The 22,673-nt window shown below is 40.9% G+C and overlaps 1 protein-coding gene across 1 annotated transcript; it reads left to right on the forward strand.

Moving 5' to 3' along the window:
• Positions 1–16,341: 16,341 nt before the first annotated feature.
• Positions 16,342–17,076, forward strand: LOC126712529 (uncharacterized). Its single transcript, XM_050411887.1, has one exon. It carries the CDS (start codon positions 16,342–16,344, stop codon positions 17,074–17,076), a length of 735 nt encoding a protein of 244 aa, XP_050267844.1.
• Positions 17,077–22,673: the final 5,597 nt, after the last annotated feature.

A 22,673-nucleotide genomic window follows, 5' to 3' on the forward strand; every position in this document is an offset into this window, starting at 1 on the left:
AGCATAAGCAAAAAGGGCACGGATGTGAGCATGTAGAGATAAGCCAAGCGGCAGTGCTCAGTAGATTTAGGAGTTTAGCCTTTCCCTTTGGTTATGTACTCTTTTAAACCTCTTCCTTCCTCCTCCTTTTCTCTCTTAGATGGTTTTTATTAGGTATATCATGCCATGTACCATTCGTCCTCATCTATAGAGTATGGCGACCCTTGTTTACTTTCTTGCACTTATATTTTGGGCCATGCTTTAGGGATGTAGGCATTTACTTTCTTGCTCTGCATGCTTGCACTGTACATGATGTATGTATATATATACTTTCTCACCCCTTCTGGTGTGATTGTCACAGCCCATGTCACCTAAGGCAAAGTGATGCCTAATTTCTGCCGCAAAAGTAAGGTGACATGTCGACGGATTTTCGCCGTGGAAATCTAGTACTTTACCCGAATGCCTTAGGAAAGCATAAATTGGGACCACACCCATTCAAAAGCCAAACCTTAAAGCCCCCATTCATGCAAAGCCCGAAAGCCAATGCCAAAATCGTGTTTTTACTGCCAATCCCAAAAATTAAGGTTTTATCAAAACAAAGGTCTGTCCTTGGATAGGCGTTGTGGGATGCCTAACACCTTCCCCACACGTAACCAAACTTCCGAACCTAAGAATCAAGAATTTTTGCCATCCACATTAGATTAGGACAAATGCCATTTTTCTTAACCTAAGATTGGTAATAAAATCAACTAGAAATAGGTGACCAATCACACCTTAGAAAAACCCAATGATTGGTGGCGACTTCACTTACCTTTGATAATTCCCTTAAAATTTGGCCAGGCTTCATGGCACACCTCCAAGGGTAGACCTACCTTCCTCCACTGAAAGAGAGAGAGCACTTGAAGCTCCGCGCGGACAACCAACCGCATAGTCATCGAGAGGGGCCTCCAACGGGCTCTACGTGAGCGGGAGCGTCACCATGGTGGGTGGTCGGACAAAGGCCCTACGGTTCTCCGTTCTGGGTCAGGCGTTGATAAACCGGCGACTCCACTAAGGATCGATGAGAGTTTAGCCTTTAGAGCTTTTTGATAAAATCATAATCTTTGGACATTGGCTTTCAAAAACATAGAAATTGGCATTGGCCTTCGGGGCTTTCGTTTGGAAAAAAGGCTTTTACTATATCCTAGTAGATTGTTTTCAAAAGAGCAAAAATCTTTTTTCCAAAAAAAATAAAAAAATCCTTTTCCAAAAAGGATACTTTGATGTATTTTCACATGGGGCTTTACCACTTTCCTCACATGCTCTATTGCTTTTCTCACATGCTTTATCGCTTTCCTCACATACTTTACTGCTTTCCTTACATGCTTTACAACTTTCCTTCACATGCAAACATAGGGTAGCAAAATTTAATTTCTGCTACATCTTTATCCACTTTCATATATATATATATATATATATATATATATATATATATATCTCTACTGTGCTTTGAAAAAGTCTTTCCCCTTCATTAAGGATTGCATGACATATACACCCTTTTTGAGTCGAACTTGGGCTCCGCATTGCTGGCATAGTCACATCTCTTTGGGGATTTCATCATGTTAGGACATATGTGAATCATGTTAGGAACATATGTTAATATAGAATTGGTTAATCCTTTGAAAAAATGCACTTTACTTGTAATTAGGTAGATCTAGGATGTGTTTAATGCTTCAAGGAACAAGGTTTCAAGTTCAAGTGTTAAAGTCATGCAAGTCTGTCCAAGAATCAAGTGAAAATTTAAAACTTGACAGCTAGTATCTATCAAGATTTAAAATGCTATTTAAGCCTGATGCTTGATAGCTGCTCGATAGATAGGTTATCTATTGAGGTTTAAGAAAATTATATTTTCAATTCTGATTTTCATCCAATCCATGTATAGATGTTTGGGCTTTCTTTTCTCACAATCCTAAACATATATAAGGATTGTTTTAAGGGCCATCACAGCTGATGCACCTCAATGCAAAAGTTTTTCACAAGCATATTGTGAACCGGAGACACATGCACTAGTTCATCTTTTTATTCAAGAAGCTGCTGTGTTTGTACACCATATGGTTTTGTAAATTAACTTGGCTAATTAATTAGTTAATTCGTCACAAGGGGTCAATACATTCTTGGCCTATCAAGTGGTATTAGAGCAGGCACACTCTGATTAGGGTTAATCTTTGCTGTGTGATCCATTGACCCTTATTTGTCATGGATAGAGGAAAGTCTCTTATTATACCTCCCTTATTTAATGGCACTAACTATACTTAATGGAAAGTATGCATGAGAGCTTTCTTGTAGTCTTTAGATGAGAAAGTGTGGCAAGCTGTGGAGATAGGCTGGACCAAGCTGAAGGAAATGCCAGCCGATTGGGATGATGCTAAGATCAAGGTGGCAAATTTCAACAGCAGGGCATTCGATGTGTTATTCAGTGCGGTCACGAATAAGGGGTTCAAGAAGATATCCTCTACTAAAACTGCTAAGGAAGCATGGACCATTCTCCAGACAACCTATGAAGGAACTAAGGCTTTCAAGGATTTAAAGCTTCAAAGGCTTACTACAAGCTTCGAAGAGAATAAGATGGAGGAGGATGAGTCATTCCATGAGTTCTATGCCAAGCTCAAGGACATAGTGAACTCAGCCTTTAATCTTAGGGAAACCATTTCCGAACCCAAGATTGTTAGAAAAGTGCTTAGATCTCTACCCAAGAGATTTTATGCCAAGATCACCATGATTGAGGAATCAAAGGATAGTGATAAAATTCCTTTGACAGAGCTGGTTGGCAATCTGCAGACCTATGAGTTGGATTTGACAAGGATAGGGAAATCTAGTAAGGGAAAGAGCATGGCATTGAAGGCCAAGAGAAGTGACAACTGATGAGTCTTCAGGCGATGAAGATTCTAAGATGAAATCCTATATCACCAAGAAATTCAAAAAGTTTATGAAGAATGGCAATGCTAAAGGATTTGATAAAGACTGCAAGCAGTCCAATTCGTCTCAGTTCAAGAACCAAGCCAAAGGAAAGAAGGATGCTAGGGATGGCGGTCAGTACACTGTTCCCTTAGGACCTAAATGCTTTGGGAGTCAAGGCTTCAGTCACATGAAACAAGAGTGCCCTACGTATCTCAAGACCATTGGGAAGAGCAATGCACTTGCTACTACTTTGAGCGACATCAAGCCTGAAGATGATTCTGACAATGAGGATGATGGAATCCTAAATGCCTTCATTGCCACTGTAAATCCTACTGAAGGGATTGTTGAAGATGTGGATGATGAAGAGGAATTGGTGGATTCTAAGTTCGAGAAAATTGATGATCAAGATGATATCCATATAGCCTATGAAAAACTGTATAAGGTGTCTGAGAAGCATGAGAAACTATATATGTTGGCCGCCAAGAAGCTTAGTGATTTGGAACTTGATCGAGAAGAACTTTCCATAAAGTTTGAAGAAACCAATCAGACCATTGAAGCACTAAGATTTGAGAACAACTTCTTGGCTGAGAAGACCAAGAAACTTGAGGTAGAGTTGTTCCAAGTCAGAGCTCAGTTGTAAAGGACTTCAAAAGTGCAAAGCTTGATGAGATGCTTAGTCTTCAGAAATCTGCTTCTAATCAAACTGGTTTAGGGTATGATTTCTCTTCTCCTAGTATTGCTTCTACTAGTACTACTGTTTTTGTTTCTTTTACTAATAATGTTGAATCTGAAGACAATGATGTGAAAAATGTGTTAGCTAGTGAGAACATAGACAAGGGTAAATCTATCTTAGGAGCACCCCCTAAGCAGGATAAGAAAGAGACTAAAAACCCTAGGGCTAAAAAGGGAAACACTCAAAAGCCTAAACAGAAGATGCAACATCTCTGTCATCACTGTGGAGCAGCTGGACATACTCGACCTAATTGCTACAAGTGCCTAGGCACTCAATAGAGCAACAGTATGATCTTATGGGGAAACCAGAATTAGTTTCCATCCTCCTTTGCTCCTCTTAGAGATCTTCTCAAAGCCCTCATGTTCCTTTCGAACTTGAACGGTTTCAATTCTTACCCCTCACCATTGGATCAAGGGTTTGCAAAATGGAAAGATTCTTTCAAGGTATGGAAGGAAAAAGACTCCAAGTGATTTAGTCAATTTTTCTCTCTCTCCCCTTCTTGTTTTTGTTTTTGCATTACTTGTGTGTTTTGCTTTCTTGTTTTTGAGTCAGTCTAGTTTTATGCATTGCTTTGTTTAACATGTTTTTGTTTGTTCTTTTTCAGTTTTGCTTTTTTTTTTTTTTCATAAAAATAAAAATAATTTTTGAAAAATACAAAAATAGTGTGTGTTTGTGTACATTGGTACTTGTGTACCTTGGATGGCCATTGAAACAAAGTTTTCTAAACTTTGTATCTTTTGTAGCTTAGATGAGCATCTCTATGCACAACTAAGAAAGTGAGCTTTGTGGCTCGTGTTTGTGATGAGTTAGATTAAGTAATCTCTTGTACTTAGCACTTATATCACTCTTTTTGACTGGAAGAACTAGAAAATCTTAAGAGAAAGGTATAAATAACCATCTCACCACTGTTGCCCGCCAAGCATGAAATGACATTTGTATGCTTCGGCATAGCAAAATTTCAATGCCAAAAGCTTAACATCATTGGGTATTTATTTTCTCTCTCTTATATGCCCATGCATGGTTTGCTTAAAAGAAAAATATGCAAAGAAAAATAAAAGCAGAAAGAATCAAAATGCTTTATATATAATTGCAAGCATGTCTTCTAAGAGATGTGGGAGTTATAGGATGTACCTCAAAGGTGATAATCCCCATCAAACAGTTATGATTATGTGTGAGTTAAAGTGATTTTCTCATATCTCAAATCGTCATAACATGTAGACACTTATGCAATCTTACGATGTTTTTCACACACAACACACAAGATTCTTTGCTACTTTTGATACATGTGCAGGTACAATGTGATTTGGCCATCACAAGGAATACATGTGTTAATGTATGCTTACTAAACTATCTTAACTTTTTTTTTTGGAATATAAAATTGGTTAGACTTGTTTAGTGTGTGTTTTGGATCTAAATGCTTGACATTTTTCTTGTTGAGAGATGATTTTGGGAGCTCTCAAAATGTTGTTTGGATCTTTGGTTGAGTAGCATGTTTGATTGCATTCATGTCTGTGTTTTTCTCTTCTTTGAAAAACTTTTTTTAAGCAATCTCGACAGCTTCTCAATACCTCTCGACAGTTAGGCTATCTATCGAGCCTCTTAAGCTTCTTTTCTCGATAGTTGTTTTCATAATCTCGATCCATCGAGATTCTTGAGATTCAATCTCGATAGCTGCTTGACAGCTTCTCAATCCATCCAGCCCCTTTTGTTATAGACAACTCTCGATAGCTCCTCGATAGCTATTTCTTGCTTTTTAATTCTTGACAGCTCTTGACACCTCTCCATCCATCGAGAAACTAGGATTTCTATATATAGGGTCCGCGCAACATTTCTCTCATTTCTCCCCGATCTCTCTCGACAGAAAACATCTCTCCCTCTTCCTAAACACTTCTCTCTCACTCCAAACTTCATTCCTAAGTGATTTTCGGCCTAGATCAAAGCTTTTTTCTTTGGTAAGGGTTCTTAATCCTTCATTCTTCATTCATTCTACACATTAGACCTAGGTTTTTAGGTTTTTGAAGAATTTTTGGAGTTTTTCAAAATTGATGAAGTTTTGGTGAAATTTTTGGGATGGATTTTGTGTAAATGATCCTAAATGTTCGAGTATTGCATCACATTTGCATTTTAACTATATTTTCATACATTATAGATGTGTGCTATATATGTTGAATTGCTGTGTGATGTTAGGTTTGGATTGGGCTAAGCCCATGATGCTTTTAATGTTACATGTCACATGTTCACATGTTTTTCATGCATACGTACCTTCAGTTCTCTATATTCTTATATTGATCTGTTTGGTGCTTTTCTGCAAATCTACTCCATCTCGGAACCCTCTTCATTCCATGGCATCTTCTTCTTCTTCCCCCTCTGACTCCATCTCATGTTCGGTTCCATGATGATAAAGCCCGTAAGGACTTTTTGGAGAACTTCTCATGACGAGGCATTCATTCGGAATGCCAAGTCATTCTATCAGAATTTTTCGATACTGAACTTACCACTATCATCTACAATCGAGGTTAAGAGTCACTGTGTGGCATCCCAGTCACTTGTCTCTTCATGAGCATACAGGAGTTTTACCTTAATATGCATGAATTTGATATTTCAATACCTCATTTTGTCACTTGCATTCAAGGTACACGCATCATAGTCACTCCGGATATTGTATCCGAGGTACTACACGTTCCTAAGGTAGTGCATCTTGACTACCTTGGCTGTGATTGTCTGAGGACTGTGTCCAAAGATGAACTCTCGTCTCTTTTCTAAGAGACACCTTCTTCTTGGGGTGACTGTCAGAACACCCCTTGCTTAGGCTTTGCAAAAGGTTTGAGGTTGCTTAACATGGTGATGACATTCGTTCTCCAGCCATTGTCTCACTATAACTCTATCACAGAGCCTTGTGCTCGATTTTTGTTGTCCTTCCTTGTGAGGCTTACCATAGATTTTCCCTCTCACTTCATCCTATCCCTCATAGATGTTTATAGGGATATGACAACTAGTGATAAGCTCATTTTTCCTTCGGTTATCACCCGAATTCTTCGCCATTTTTTTTGTCTCTTATCCTGAGTCTCCTCATTTTCCAGTCATGCGTGCCATAGACACTGCTACCTTCAAACGGAGACAGCGACTGAAGTGGCCACGAACGGAGATAGCAACTCCTCCAGCTTCTTCTGCTCATTCCACATCCACACATTCTTCATCAGCAGGTGGCGTGACCTTCGAGGTGGTCATGGCGCAGTTGCAGCACATGGATGCTCACCTTGACACACTTAGTGATGAGTTGTGTCAGGCGAACACTCGTGTCGGCTGTATTGCTCGACGATAGGCTCACCTTGGTGGCTTCGTAGAGTCTTCCTCTCCTTCTCTAGAGGCATCTAAGGACGAGGACGATGATGGTGACTCCGACGACGATGATGATGATGAGGATGAGGATGCTAGCTCTCCTAGTGACGATGAAATGACTACTTGAGTTACTTACCCTTTTTCATTCGTGACAAAAAAGGAGAGTAGTTTTGGGATGAGAGTAGTCATGTACATAGGGGGAGAGTTAGCATAGGAGATTTTTGTTAGGGGGAGTGTTTTTCTTTTGAGGGATGTAGTGATGACTTATGTATTTTTTCTTTTCTTCTTTTATAGATACATCGTTCTTACTTTGTGATAGCAAACCTTGTACTTATGATGTTATATATATATGATGAGGTTGTTATTACATTTCTTTCACCTATCTTTACATGCATTGTTTCTTTTCTCTCTTTATGCATATGGTTCTTATTAATTGTATGTAATCTTTTATTTTTGTTTCATACTAAGATGTCTTGATGAGTTTCGTTCAAAGTGTTTCAGAAATACAGGTTGTCAAAGTCTTCTTGCCATAAACTCTCTTCTTGCAAAGTTTTTCAAGAGTTTGTGTTAGGATAGATTTTATTATATTCAACAAGTGAGTATAAGTTAAGTGATTTATGACTTCTCACATATGTTCATTTGTTTATTGTGGTTTTGTCACCAATTGCCAAAGTGGGAGATTGTTAAGACATATGTGAATCATGTTAGGAACATATGTCAATATAGAATTGGCTAATCCTTTGACAAAACACACTTTACTTGTAATTGGGCAAATCTAGGATGTGTTTACTGCTTCATGGAACAAGATTTCAAGTTCAAGTGTTAAAGCCATTCAAGTCTGTCCAAAAATCAAGTGAAGAAGTGTTGAATTTTAAAGCTCAAAAGCTAGTATCTATCGAGGTTTAAAACGCTGTTTGAGCCCGATGCTTGACAATTGCTCGATAGATAGGGTATTTATTAAGGTTTAAGAAAATCAGATTTTCAGTTCTGATTTTCATCCGATTCGTGTATAGATGTTTAGGCTTTCTTTTCTCACAACCCTAAACATATATAAGGATTGTTTTAAGGGCCATCATAGCTGATGCACCTCAATGCAAAAGTTTTTTTACAAGTATATTGTGAACCGGAGACATATGCCCTAGTTCATATTTCTATTCAAGAAGCTGCTGTGTTTGTATACCATAGGGTTTTGTAATTTAGGAGCTTCATGATCTTCATCGTGTGGATGAACTGAAGAGCTTTGCAGCCAAGATCTTTCTCAAGTTGGTGTGTAAGTCATGTACTAGATCCACACATCGAATTGGTTAGTCACGTACTAGGAGCCGTGCATTGAAAGGAGAGATTGTCACTACAGAACAAGTCCAATTAGGTATTGGGGTAAGGGTTCAACTGTAGGTTAGTATAAGGCACTGGGATTCCTTTACTTGTAACCGCTTGTTGTGATAATAGTGAATTCTCGGGAGTGGTGACCTTAAAATCACCCGGTGGAGTTTTTACCATGTAGGTTTTCCCCATTCGTAAACAAATTACTAAGTCAATTTAATTTCCACTACGTTTTAACTTAGTTGGTGATTTGTTTGTGCTACCACGCTTATTGCATGCTAATTGAATTAATTAATTAACTTGGCTAATTAATTATTTAATTCATCACAAGAAGTCAATACATTCTTGGCCTATCACATTATCCCATTTACAGATGCCTAGACACACACATCGGCAATGTTACCTATAGTTAGATTCAAGGCTGATGTGGTAGGCACTTCTGGGTCCGTGGGTGGACAGCAGTAGCTGAAAAGGCCCCCTCGATCCTTCCTACCCCACAACTTCCATGAAGGGAGAGGTATGGCAATTGAGTACCCTAGGACAGGAACAACCTACCATTAAGCCTTTGCATATAATTGGCCTAGTTATATTAAACCCATGAGGACTAGATCAAGCCCAGAGCCCATCAGGACTAGGTAAAGCCTAAAAAGTGAACATCCTAGCCTAGGAAAGGATACCCTTATACGGCTAGAGGTCAGGCGAAAGTGTCTCGTAACAAGTGCGCCCTTTTTGCTTGTGCCAAAGAAATTGTGCTCTACTCCAGGTTCTTTCTATCCTGTTTGCACAGCATCCATGATTAAACTCCTAGGGAAAGTAGCCCCGTTGCTTGTACATGCTAGATCATACCCTATCCCTAAGGGTTTATAACCCTACAAGGGCACTTATATATATACACTAATTGGTTTTGTCACCTAATTGTGTAAAGATATAATCTATGGCAAGTACTCGAAACTCCATTCAGGAGGAAATGCTGCCAAAAAACCGTCAAGGATTCCAAAACATCAAGAGTTCAAGAGCTTTCCTAGAATAGATTCGAAGAGATTGCCCAGAGGCTTAAATCATCAAAGAGATCACAAGTTGACAAAGTGGCCAAGAGGGTCCAAGATCCAAATTGCAATGAGATCTGAATTGCCAGGAGATCCACGCTGCCTAAATTGCCGAAAGGTCCTAGATGTCAAGAATCCAAGGGCTCTTTTAAAAGATCCAAAGGCCCAAGAGATCCATGTTGTCCAAGCTACCAAGAGATCCAAGTGTCCAAAAGCTTCCCCAAGAAGTCCACAATATCAAAAGCCGAGCTTTTCCTCACAATTGCATTTCCTTGTATTGTAAAAGGCCCATCATTGGAGCTGATGAACCTAGCATTGTAAAAGCAAAACTTGTACAAGCATGCAATCAAAAGAAGGGTCCTTCCCGCATTGTTAAGCATGTCATGAAAGTTTCAGTTAATTGCCAATCTCGCACATTAATCTTGCATCATAGTATAAACTCACCATGATAAATACCTGATCAAGGGTGCAAAACCAATTTTTTTGAAAGTGGTAGGTACATGTTAAATAGCAAGGGCATAAACTAACTTGTTTTTGGTGTTATGTTTACACATTGTCAAACGCACCCCACTTCTTTCACCTCCCATTCTTTCACAAGGATCAAAAGATTGCTAAAAGGAAATAGTTTAAGCTACCACCACATGATCCCATCATTACTAGGTCTCACGTAAGAGAGATGTCTACTAGTGGTACTTCTCCCCATGAGGAAAATGCTCAGGAGATTACTCTTCTAAAGGAGAAAATGTCAGAATTGATGCACATGGTGCAACAACTAGTTGTAGGAGGAGGATAGAATTCCTCTGGCCATAGTCAAGGAGGTCCCCAAATCAAGAATGAAAATCAGCCCCCACTAGTACAGAATCAGGGCCACAATGTACCGCCCCAGGGCAATGACTAAGAAACGGATCCTTCTAAGAACAAGAACCCTAAATCTAGGTATGGCCAAGTCAAGAGCCAAGTGGAAATGCTAGCTGAGAAGCTTCGCAGCATAGAGGGCTCCAGCGCTCATGGAAGCATTAATCTAGATAGTTTGACCAACTTCCCACAGGTCGTTATGCCTCCCAAGTTCAAGGCACTTGAGTTTGTTAAGTATGATGGTACTGGAGACCCTTACGTGCACTTGCGCATGTTCTGTAGGAAGATAGCTCCATATGGGGATAATCACCCTCTGCTTTGCTAGATTTTCCCTGATAGTTTGACTAGCCTCACAGCCACCTAGTATGCGAGATTGGAATAGACCTCTAACTGGAGGGAAATGGCCAACTCTTTCCTAGAATACTACAGGTTCAATACCAAGATAGCTCCCGACCGCACGGTCCTTATGAGAACAGAGAAGAAGAGTGGGGAATCTTTCCAAAAGTATGCCCAAAGGTGGCATGAGTTAGCTGCACAAGTGCAACCCCCTATGATGAAAAATGAGATGATCAAGTGCTTTATTGACAACCTTGAGCCTTCCTACTATGAAAAGATGATCAGCACCCAAGTCAATCATTTTGCTAGTCTCACCCCTATTGGGGAGTGCATTGATGAGGGCATTAGGAGGAAAAAAGATCATGGATGCCGAGTCTCTGAGTTCCATGGCTGAACAACAAGTTGTTGGAAAATCTGGTTTTGTATCTTATACAAAACACACAACGGAAGCAACAAACACGGATCTACTTCATTCATGAAAAGATAACATGTAACCTTGAATTCTAGAACAAAGAATAGAAAGCGTACCTTGATGCAGTGAAATTCAAAACCAAGACTTGAGAATACCTTTAATCTTCATCTCAATTCCACATGGTGCCCAAGAAGTGTGGTCTCTTAATTAATCTTTTGTACGTTGATTCTCAAAGAAAGTTCTTCTTCTTCTCCTTGTGGAGAAAAATAACTGTTTTCTTTTCTTTTCATCATACGTAGATTCTAACTACCTTAGTAGTTACTTATTTAATAGCTCTTATTAAATAAAAACTGATTATCTAATTGGGTTAACCTTTTGGGCCTACCTAATTGGGCTTTAGTTTGTGGCTTGAGATAGGACCAAAGGGAACAAATAAGACTCTAGCTCCAATGGTCCTTGGGCTTTTCTGTCAACTCTTGACAAGTCCAAAATTACCATTAATTATATTTAATACCACTATATAAATATAATTGCACTCTAAGCCTTATTAATAAATTATATCTCAAGACTCTAATGATATCATATGACCCCTCCATAAAATATCTGTAGTGAACAAAGTCATAAGTAACTGTTACTTTGTAAACAACTATTTTATCCTTGAGTACCCGGTTTAATCTTTTAGTTATTCACATTTATTGAAATCCAATTTCAATAAATATAGGCTTTAGTAACTCCTTACTAAAGTGGGCCCCCTGAATAACCAATTCTCATTAAACTTATCTCAAGGGAATATTTCATGTCTCTACAAAGAGATTATGGATTCCATCTTGGGAATATGTGTTCTCTCAACACTACGTGTGGTTACCCAACATACTGATATATCAAGGTAACTTACATTTCATTATCAGGTCCACTACTCTCTCAAGATTAAGAGTCCATTAAATTAGAAGTCGTGAGATTTATTATTCATTTGATAGTTGTTAGGAGAATAATAAATCTCACAGCGGTCCAGTTCAATATGTCTTAACTCTTAAAACATATCAACATACCAACTAGAAGTCTTCACTTCCATGATCAAGACAAATCATCTTAGTTGATATGTTATAGTCTTCGCAGATGAAATGCCCAATTTCATCACCGACCACAAACTAAAATTCTGAGTTTACAAAGAACTTGTGATTTATATCTTCTGTGACTTTTCACATAAATCACATACTATGCATCTCATAAACTAAGATAATGTCCCATTAATTCATTTATAAATAGTCTCATATAATTAAACTATTTAATTATTTATGAGATGCCAATAAATTGGATTTTAGGGCATAAACCCCAACACAAGTCAAGAAAATGACCGGCCACAAGACTAAGGAAGCCGATGTTCATATGGTTGATAGTGCATCAAAAAGGCCTAGGGGTGTTACTTCTGCTTATGCAACCCCAACTGCTAGACCTTATCAGCAACAAGCTCAGTCTGCTCAAGAACCTAACCATGCCTTTAATCAGAAAAGGAAGAGAAACCCACCTCGTCCCTTTAGGAGGGAAAACCGGAAGTACACTCCGTTACCCATACCCATGGTAGATCTCTACGCTTACCTATTGGAAAGGAAGTTAGTGACCCTGATGTTTTCCAGGCCCAGAGAAGGCCCTCCATCACCTGGTTTTGATCCATCCAAGAAGTGTGAACACCATTTTAGGGCCAAGGGACATACTCTGGAAGACTTCCACCATTTGAGGGACCGTGTCTAGGGTCTCATAGACAATAAGTTGATACAGTTCGATAATGCGACCACTCCAAATATCATCACCAATCCTTTACCTCCCCATCAAGAAGGGAATGTTAATGCCATCATCACAGTGGAAGAAAGGGTTCCGAATTTCTCCTCACCATCATTCCAATGGAAGGCCATGCTCTGAGCTTTGGTCCAAGAGAGCCACCTTTATCTTAAGGGTGTAGAAACTCCGGGATTTGATTGGGGAATCTGCTTATTCTGTGACAGTGTCATGCCCTATTTGATTGTAAAGTGCTTCGAGCACAGGTTCAGAGTCTAGCTAAATGTAGTATCATCTAGATTGGAAAAGAAATTGTGCGAAAAGGTGATTACATGGTAGCCAGTCTATGTGCTCTAGCTACCCAGTCAGTAGCTAGTTGTAATGCTATATCAGTTGGGTCAAGGAAGGATTGGGACAAATACCTACAGAAACGCCTTGGTAAGGTTACTTCAGCACCTCCTTTTTCAGTAGTCATTGAGGAGATCATAGAGTCACCTGGGGATCCGAGGTCATCAGATTCAAGGAAAAGGCAAGCTCCGCCAACCATCAAAGGATTTACTCCTTTAGTTCTTACATTGCCTGCAGTCATAGGGCCAGCCTCATCATCAGTTCAGGGGGGAAATGCCATTGTTCCCACTATTCGAGGGTTCGATCCTCTTATTCTACCAAAGCCTGCCTCAGGAATCTCTGGGGTATCTGGCTCAAAGGCCCTTAAAGCCATTCTACCAAGTCCGATGGTCATTTATTCGAAGATGTTCTCCATAGTGCCCAATTTGCAAACTCAAGAGGGTGTTATCATTTGCATGCCGAAACCATTTCCTTATGAGGATAACCATCATGTCCCCTGGAAATACGATGTGTCTTTGATCTCCACTCAAACTAGAAAAGAAGAGGTCTACTTCAATATCTCTTCAGGTCTATCTAGGCTTACTAGGAGTGGCCGCCGCTATACTCTCGAGGAGCTAGGAAAGAGAAGGACAGAGATTGGCAAGGGTATCGCCGAACCTGTCAGGAATAGGGTTACAACTGAAGCAGTCGAGGAAGTCCTGAAAATTATCAGAAATTCAGAGTACAGTGTGATTCAGCAGCTAAACATGTCGCCAGCTCAGATTTCCATCTTGGCGCTATTGCTATCCTCTGATGTCTACCGCAAGGCTCTCTTGAAAGTCTTGAAAGAGACATGTGTTCCTACAAGTGCTATAGAATTCGCCTATGAAGGTATGGTCTCAACAGTGTTGGTCACCAGCCAGATTTCCTTTACAGATGATGAGCTACCACCAGAAGGTAGAGAGCATACTTTGCCCATGCACATCATGGAAAAGTGAAAATATAATCGTCTCCAGAGTACTAATCGACAATGGATCGACCCTGAATGTTTGCCTGATGTCTACTTTAGAGCGTTTGAATGTGGATACATCTCTTATCCATCCTACCACCATGATCATTAAAGCCTCTGACGGCACTCTCCAGGAGGTGCAAGGCGAGATTGAGTTAGCCATTGGAATTGGCCCCCTATTTTTCATGGTCAAATTCCAAGTCATCAAGGTGGATTCCCCATATAATATGCTCCTAGGGAGGCCTTGGCTTCATGCAGTAGGTGCAATTTCTTCTACTCTTCATCGGAGGCTCAAGTTCTCATACGAGGATCTATTGATCACTATTATGGCTAAAGAACCCTTGACTTTCTTCAAGGACCTACATTGGTGCTAATGCCTTTTCGGAAGCAACTTTTCACAATTTAGAGCTGGTCACTAGGATTTCCAGAGCTTCAGAACTCAAGTTAGCAGGGCCCTTCACTACTTTAGTGACCATCAAGGAGATGCTCAAATTTGGCTATAAGTTAGGCCAAGGCCTCGGTGCTGTAGGACATAGGAAGGCTTCTTTGATTGAACTCTCAGACAATAAAGAAGGATTTGGTCTAGGCTACGACCCCTCTGACGAAGAGCTTTTTCAGGCTTCCAAAGGAATGAAAAGGAAGTGCATTGGCCAAAGGATGTCTATTCCCCACATCAAGGTCACTTTTCTTGCTCTGGCCAAGGTCATCAAATCAGAAGTAGTGCAAGAATCATACGAGAAGGAATCAGATTTGGCTTGTCTCATTTGTCTTTGTCTAGAGGAATTCCCAGTGAATGCCATCATATCCCCAAGGGATGATTTGACTTCTACTATTAGGCCCTGTGTGCTAGGTGAGACAGTAGGCCATTGGACCGTCAAATCGTGGTTGCACTGGCTGAGTAAGGAGTATTCCATTATCGTGTGGTTGGGTACTCCAATTGCCCGAAAGAGTTGGCATAGCATATCCAGTTTGTTTTGCATGATTATTTCCTATTTCTTGCATTTTCTTGTTTCCATTTCCCCAGTTTATTTTCCAAGAAAAAAAAAATGTTTCCCTTTTTATCATTATCAGGCATGAACTTTGTTATCCCCATATCTATATTCCATTAATGAAATTATCCAGTGTATTATTCAGGAAATCCTTGTATTTATCTCTTTATTTGCTTTCCTATGAATATGTGTGTGCAAATTCTCTTATGTTTCCTTATATATGTTCCGTTCTATAGGATCTATTTTGATTCCTAAACAGGTACATCGTCTTGTTGCCATAACGAGGATATTGATGACGTGAATGAGACAATAGAGTTGGAGCAAGATATTGAAGGATTAGAGGAAATTCTGAGTGCCCTCCAGTGCAGCAAGCCCTTCAAAGGATGAAATTTGAGATCATTTTGAAGATCAAGGAAGAAGTAGAAAAGCAATTGAAAGCCGGTTTCCTTTCTACAATAACCCACTCAGATTGGGTCGCCAATATTGTTACTGTACCTAAGAAAGATGAGAAAGTACGCATGTGCATAGATTACAGGGATTTGAACCTGGCTAGCCTCAAGGACAATTTCCCATTGCCGCATATCAATACACTGATCGATAATACCGCTACCAATAAGTTCTTCTCCTTCATGGATGGATTCTCAGGCTATAACCAAATCAAGATGGCTGAGGAGGACAAACCTAAGACAGCATTCACCACTCATTGGGGAACCTATGCATATGATGTTATGCCATTCGGCTTAAAAAATGCAAGTGCTACTTATTAGCGAGCCATGGTAATCTTGTTCCATGATATGATGCATAAAGAGATTGAAGTCTATGTAGACGACATGATTACCAAATCCCGCATTGCTAGGGATCATATGGTAGATTTGAGAAAGCTGTTCAAATGCCTTTTCAAGTACAAATTGAGACTAAACCCTAGCAAGTGCGTCTTTGGAGCTAGTTTAGGGAAACTACTTAGCTTCATGGTCAACCAAAGAGGAATTGAAGTGGACCTAGCAAAAGTCCAAGCCATTAGGGACATGTCGACACCGTAAATTGAGAAATAGATTTGTAGCTTCTTAGGCAAAGTCAATTACATAGCTCACTTCATAGCGTAGTTGACCGCCACATGTGACCCACTATTCAAGCTCTTTAAGAAAGACACCAAGATAGAATGGACATATGAATGCCAAATGGCCTTTGACAAGATAAAGCAGTATTTGTTGAACCCTTCTGTTTTGGTTCCCCTGACGCCGGGATATCTGTTAATCCTTTACCTCGTGGTATAAGAAACCTCCATGGGTTGCATGTTAGACCAGCTAACTGAGCCCGATCAGAAAGAAAGGGTGATTTACTACTTAAGCAAGAAGTTCACTAGTTGTGAGATCAACTACATCGCCATTGAAAAGACGTGTTGCGCCTTAGCATGGGCATCACGCAAGCCGCAGCAGTATATGCTCTATTACACCACGCGGCTCATTTCCCGTATGGATCCCATTAAGTACATCTTTGAAAAGCCAGCTCTTATAGGGAAGATCTGCCATTGGCAAATGTTGCTTTCCGAGTTCGACATTGTGTTTATGACAAGAAAGGTCATCAAGGGCCAGGCCATAGCCGATTACCTAGCAGACCAGCTGCTGAATGATCCAGAACTTTCAAAATCCCTCTTCCTTAATGAGGATGTCATGGCGTTAGAGCTAGAACCAAACAGTGTGGAACCGTGGCGTTGGAAGCTTTATTTCGATGGAGCCGCCAATTCTATTGGAAGTGGAGTAGGAGCAGTCTTAGTTTTCCCCAAGGGCCAACAAATCCCTGTTTCAGTCATGTTGAATTTTGATAGCACCAACAACGTCACAGAATACGAGGCATGCATAGTCGGCCGGCAAGTGGCCCTAGAGTTCAGCACCTATGACTTAAGGGTCTTTAGAGATTCCCTGTTGATCATCTCCCAAATCAAAGGAAAATGGCAAGCCCAAGACACCAAGTTGATTCTGTATCAGAAATGCGTCAACTGCTTGATTCCGAAATTCTAAAACATCACATTTACCTATTTGCCTTGAGCACACAACCAGTTTGCAGATGCCTTGGCTACCCTAGCTAGCATGGTCAAGTTATTAGAAGGAGATTATATGTGGCAATTATGCATAGAAGTCCGTGGCATTCTAGCCTATTGCATGAACATCAAAGAATGCATGAATGTCCAAGTTGAAGCCGACGGAAAGCCATGGTACCATGATATCAAGGCTTATATCAAGAATAGTGAATACCCTCTCGGTGCAATAGATAGTGATAAGAAGTTTATCCGGCGCATGGGCTGCCAATTTTTATTGAGTGTAGAAGTCCTGTACAAAAGGAACCATGATTCTACCCTACTTCGATGCGTGGATGCCCCCGAGGTTAATTATCTGATGGAAGAAATGCATGAAGGCTTACTTGGAGCTCATCTAGTGGACCCCTGTTGGCCTGCAAGATTATGAGAGCCGGTTACTACTGGATCACCATGGAAAATGATTGCATTAAACACAAGAGGACATGCCACCGTTACTAAGCCTATCAAGATAGGAAGAACGCTTCTCCTCAACCTTTGCACTCTTTAGCAGCACCATAGCCCTTTTCAGCCTGGGGTATGGATGTCATCGAACTGGTAATTCCGAAAGCTTCAAATAGTCATGAGTATATCTTAGTGGCCACCGGTTATTTTACAAAGTGGGTGGAAGCCGCTTCGTATAAAAGTGTCACTCATGCAGTGGTAGCCTGGTTCCTGAAACACAACATTATTTGTTGTTGCAGCGTACTGGGAGAGCTCATTACAGATAATGGGGCGAACCTAAATGAGAAAATGATTCTGTAACTCTGCCAATAGTTCAAGATCGAGCACAGAAATTCAATTCCCTATTGCCCTTAAATGAATGGTGTTGTGGAAGCCACTAACAAGAACATAAAAGAACATCTTGGTGAAGTTGACAGACACATACAAGGATTGGCACGAGTACTTGCCATTTACTTTGTGCACATATCGTACCTCTGTTCACACTTCCATGGGTGCAACCCTGTATTCATTTGTGTATGGCATGGAGGCCATCCTCACTACATAGGTAGAGATCCCGTCTCTTAGAATTTTATCTCAGACAAAGCTATCAAAAGCTGAATAGGCCCGTTCTCGATATAAACAACTAAACATGATAGATGAAAGGCACATGACTGCAATGTGCCATGGATAGTTATACCAATGCTGCGTCAAGCGAGTAATGAACAAGAAAGTTAGACCTAGGGTCTTTGAAGAAGGCAATCTAGTATTGAAGAAGCACAACCAAGCCGTGCTTGATCACAAAGGAGAGTTTGCCCCAACCTACGAGGGCCCATACATAGTAAAGAAGGCCTTTTTCGGAGGAGCCTTAATTCTAACCAACATGGATGGGCATTACCTCAATATGCCCACCAATTCTAATGCCCTCATATGGTACTTTGCATGAAGGAGCCTCTCTGTGCACCTTATTTCTATATTTTGATGTTAAAAAAAAATTAAAAAAAAAAATATGTAAAAAGGTAGATCGAAAACCCGAAAGGGTGGTTTACACAAAAGGAGAGCCAAAAGAAAGAGAGCGTGAGAAAATACAAAGGGTAGATTGAAAACCCAAAAGGGCAATCTACATAAAAGGAGAGCAAAAGAAAGAGTGTGAGAGAGCCTACTAGATTGAAAACCCAAAAGAGCGGTCTAGGAAAAAATTAAGGTAATCAAAGTCAGTTGAACTACGTGATGACCTAATCCTTCCTAGTGGAGGTACGTAGGCAGCCATCTCGTTTGGTCACATCTTCAAAGAAAAATCAATCATTTGAATCCCCTCGGATATATGATCAAGATCAGAAAATTAGATGGATCCAGCATCCAAGACAAGATACAAAGACACCTCTGAGATCGCTCTCTGTCTACAATACTGCCACAACCTAGTGGTCCACTCAAAATGTTCTGGCTTATGCCTATGGGAAATGTACCTCTAAGGGAAAAGGAAAAGATTCATCTAGAACAAGATGTATACTTGGAAAAATAAGATATTGATATGCATGGATTTTACATTTATCACTTATTTGTATAATCTTGCATTTTCAAAGCATTTGCCTGCATATTCATTAACATACCTGTTTTGTGTCATTCAAGTTTCTTTCATACATTCTAATACCAAAACATGAAATCTCATCTCATAAATATATCCTGAATATCATCATAAACATCTCTCTCCACCATCTCTCAATTTCTAAGCATGCCTAACAAACTAGAGTAAGCTTTAAGAACTCAAACAAAAAGTGAAAGGCCTTACGCAATTACCTAGCAATTTACAAAGGACCTTTCCATACATGGTGGAATACTAACTACATAGCTTATGTGCAGAAACAAAATAAGCAGGAAAGAATGCCAGCAAGTCAAACATGGCCCAAGTGATCAGACACGGCTTGGCATAATCTCCCAAAACCAGTGCGAAGAATCGGGTCATCGAGAGCATGAGTGCGAAGTAGCCTGACTGCATTAAAGCACAGGTCTTTGGCAATCTTACAAAGTTTTTCATGCAAATGTTGAAGACAGACTAGCTCCCTCTCCATCATGGAATCAAAAGTAGAGCCCTGTCTCTCAGTCTCTAGCAAAGCTTGCAAGGTGCACACCTCTGTAGTTGCAAATCTCAAAGCCTCCTCTCTCTCAACTAGCTCAATCTGAAGGAAATGGAAAGCCAGATGCAGCTCACTAGGCTCATCGCCCTCTAGCCCATACTCAATGCTCAAAGAAGAGTGGATGTAGGCTCTCGCTTGTACTAACTCCAGCGCTAAGCCATCGACCCTGCTGCTAGCCTTGGTCCTGCTTGCTTCCAGTGCAACCCTCTCCACATCTTAGGAATGATCCAAAGCGGCAAACCTTTGGGTAAAAGCCGCAAAATCACCCTCTAAACCCACAACCCTGGATCTCAACTGAACACACTCCGCCTTTGTGCCTGGAGGGGCTGAACCCCTCCAATCAAGCTCTGCCTTTAGAGTAGCAAGCTCACTCTCATGTACATTGCTCATCTCCTCCAGATCCTCCATAAGGGCATCAATCAGCTCTCGACAATAGTATGTATCCCTAACGGCCTCCCTCAAGCACTCCCTCAGATTCGTAAGGGCCCTCCAACCCTGATCTCAAACTCCAGAGTATAATCTCTCAAAATATCAGCCGAAAGTGGCAACTCGGCTAAGACTGGTAATGATAAGTCAAATACAAAGCCAGGATCTTTGGTATCTCGCCATACCCTAAACTTAACAGAAAACCACCCCTAGTCATCCCTAGAATAGAGGGGGAAGTCAATGCTTGACTTATGCGCCTCCTAGAACTCAGAAGCACGCTTTATCACTGTTACATCAATATCCATGAGCCCATACTCATAAGTAAAAACAAAAAGATCACTAAGTTGGGATATGCTAGATACCCCCAAAATGCCGCATGGCCATGCCTGAGAAGTACCTCGTGCACCCCTAAATACCCACCAAGGGAATGCCAAGTAAACCGACACAATGGGTCTGCCCCTGCCATCTAGTGATACCCCACTTAACTTTCCAAGTCTAGTCATTGGGACTTAGGCTGCACAAGTATCTCAGCCAACCATCAGTATCCCCAGAAAAGGGAGGATCGAGGACTACAGTAGCCCGAATTCTATTCCTACCCACAAAGCCCATAGGCTGATCCCTAGCAATGACACTCAAGTGGCTACAGAACCACAGCTGTAACATATTAACACAGCAACCTAGCCTTCCCCTACTAGCCTCCCAACATAAGGACAAGGACCTAATGGTGTCGGAAAGTAAAGTGGGAATGAAAGAGGTACCATGAGGTAGGGCACTCACCAGAGGTAAAAAGGAAAAATCGACAGCTCCTGATGGTGAAGGGAATCGCACCACGCCAAAGAAGGCAATCAAGAAGGTCTAACGCCGGTAGGATGTCCACCGCTTCTCTAAGTCCACAAAGTTGTCTCGGTAGCTAATAGGGCACTCCGATGAGTGGAACTGATCATGCAGGAAATCAAAGGACAAGCTCCCTCCTATCCCAATGCCATACCAAGTCAGCGCCTCCACAACATGCCTCATGAAGCCCATCAGATTAGTCAGCCTCTTGCGGTAGCGTATCCGCACCGGTGGAATGAAAATAGTGCTCAGAGGAGTAGAAAGAGAAAGAAAACAATCATACTCCTCTCAAGTAGTCACCAAGTCAACATCTCTAATGGTGATACATCTCAAACTAGGGTCCCAACAAGAGGTGATGACCTCCAACAAATGCCAATCTAGTGTGGTGTGAAGAAGAGCAGTAGCATCTCCAAGAAGTTGCAGGATAAGTTCCTGGTCACCACAAGAAAAAGGGCTCCACCACCTCCTAAGCTTCTTCTCATAGTAAGACTCCCTCCCAAGCTCGACCAAAGTGTCATAGGAGTGTGCACCAAAAGCATCCATGAACAAATCTTGCTAAATCTGACAATCCGATGAAGATCTACACAAAAAATGGTCAAAAGCATTGTTTTCTAAACATTTTGGGAGAAGAAAAAGTGTAGAAGAAGACCCTAAAAATTGCAGACCTGAATGAGCTGGGGTGGTCAAGCCTAGCTTTTATACACGCTTCCCGAAGAGGCAGCCCTTGAAGGGCCGTCGGACCTTGTGACACGTGCCGGGGCTTTTCAACCCCTAGGCACAAACCCACACATATTCTAGGCACTCCCTCCCTATTTGGCATATTTTTGATTACCTTGGAGCAAAGATTCCCCCGTTTTAGTACTTGCCGTAGTGCGTAGTTGGCCCAACAGTGAACCGGTTTATTAGAAACTCTTTCTCGTGCATCTAAGGCCGCATAAATCCTACACTGGGGTAGTTTATCTTTATGCATCTCGTTTAGTACCTCCAAATGTCTTGAACCTCATTTTTAAAGCCCAGTTCACCTAGTTTTGCCATGGTAATCAAAATTTACCACAGAAAAACACTGGTACCCGTTCTCAGCCATCTGGCAGCTTGTTTTAGCTTATTTGGAGGATGGAGGGAGTTGTCTTTCATGATGTTGCCTCAAGAAGCCTGTCCTTGAATTTTTAGCCCCTTCGAGGCAATAACAGGAACGACATATACCGCCTCATAGCATGTCTAAGTAGATCTCATACAAAATGTCTACATTGATTACCAACATTTGGTATGGTCCACAAAATCAAGGCCATTTTTAGCTGGTCCATAGGCTTGGAACCCCGCAAAACCCTAAACTGGGGCAGTTTATTTTTGCCCAGTTCCCTCCCCATTGTCCACTATACAAGAATGGGTCCGTCCCACTGAGGATGTGTCTCTCATGTTGAGAATCATATGAAACCCTAACTGGGGCAGTTTCAGTGGGACGATCATTGTTAAAAGCCACTAGTAAACCCGTGAAACTGCGGTGCAAGACACGTGAGTGTGACATTAGCGGGTTCAAAACCACCATCTATGATGAAAATGTAATAGTGCATACATAAAATAGCAACCCTTTTAAAGGTGACACCTAGAATTATACATGTAAGTCCTACCTAGAGGCATTTTTTCTTGCACACAGCAACAACCTTTTGAAAGGCGAATTCCAGAATTGTACATGTAAGTCCTACCTAGA

Source organism: Quercus robur, chromosome 1 (assembly GCF_932294415.1).
Source record: "Quercus robur chromosome 1, dhQueRobu3.1, whole genome shotgun sequence".
In the NCBI taxonomy this organism is placed as follows: domain Eukaryota; kingdom Viridiplantae; phylum Streptophyta; class Magnoliopsida; order Fagales; family Fagaceae; genus Quercus; species Quercus robur.

Excerpts from the sequence above, each read along its gene's own strand:
- LOC126712529 (XM_050411887.1), top strand. The coding sequence starts at position 16,342 with ATGGGTTGCATGTTAGACCAGCTAACTGAGCCCGATCAGAAAGAAAGG.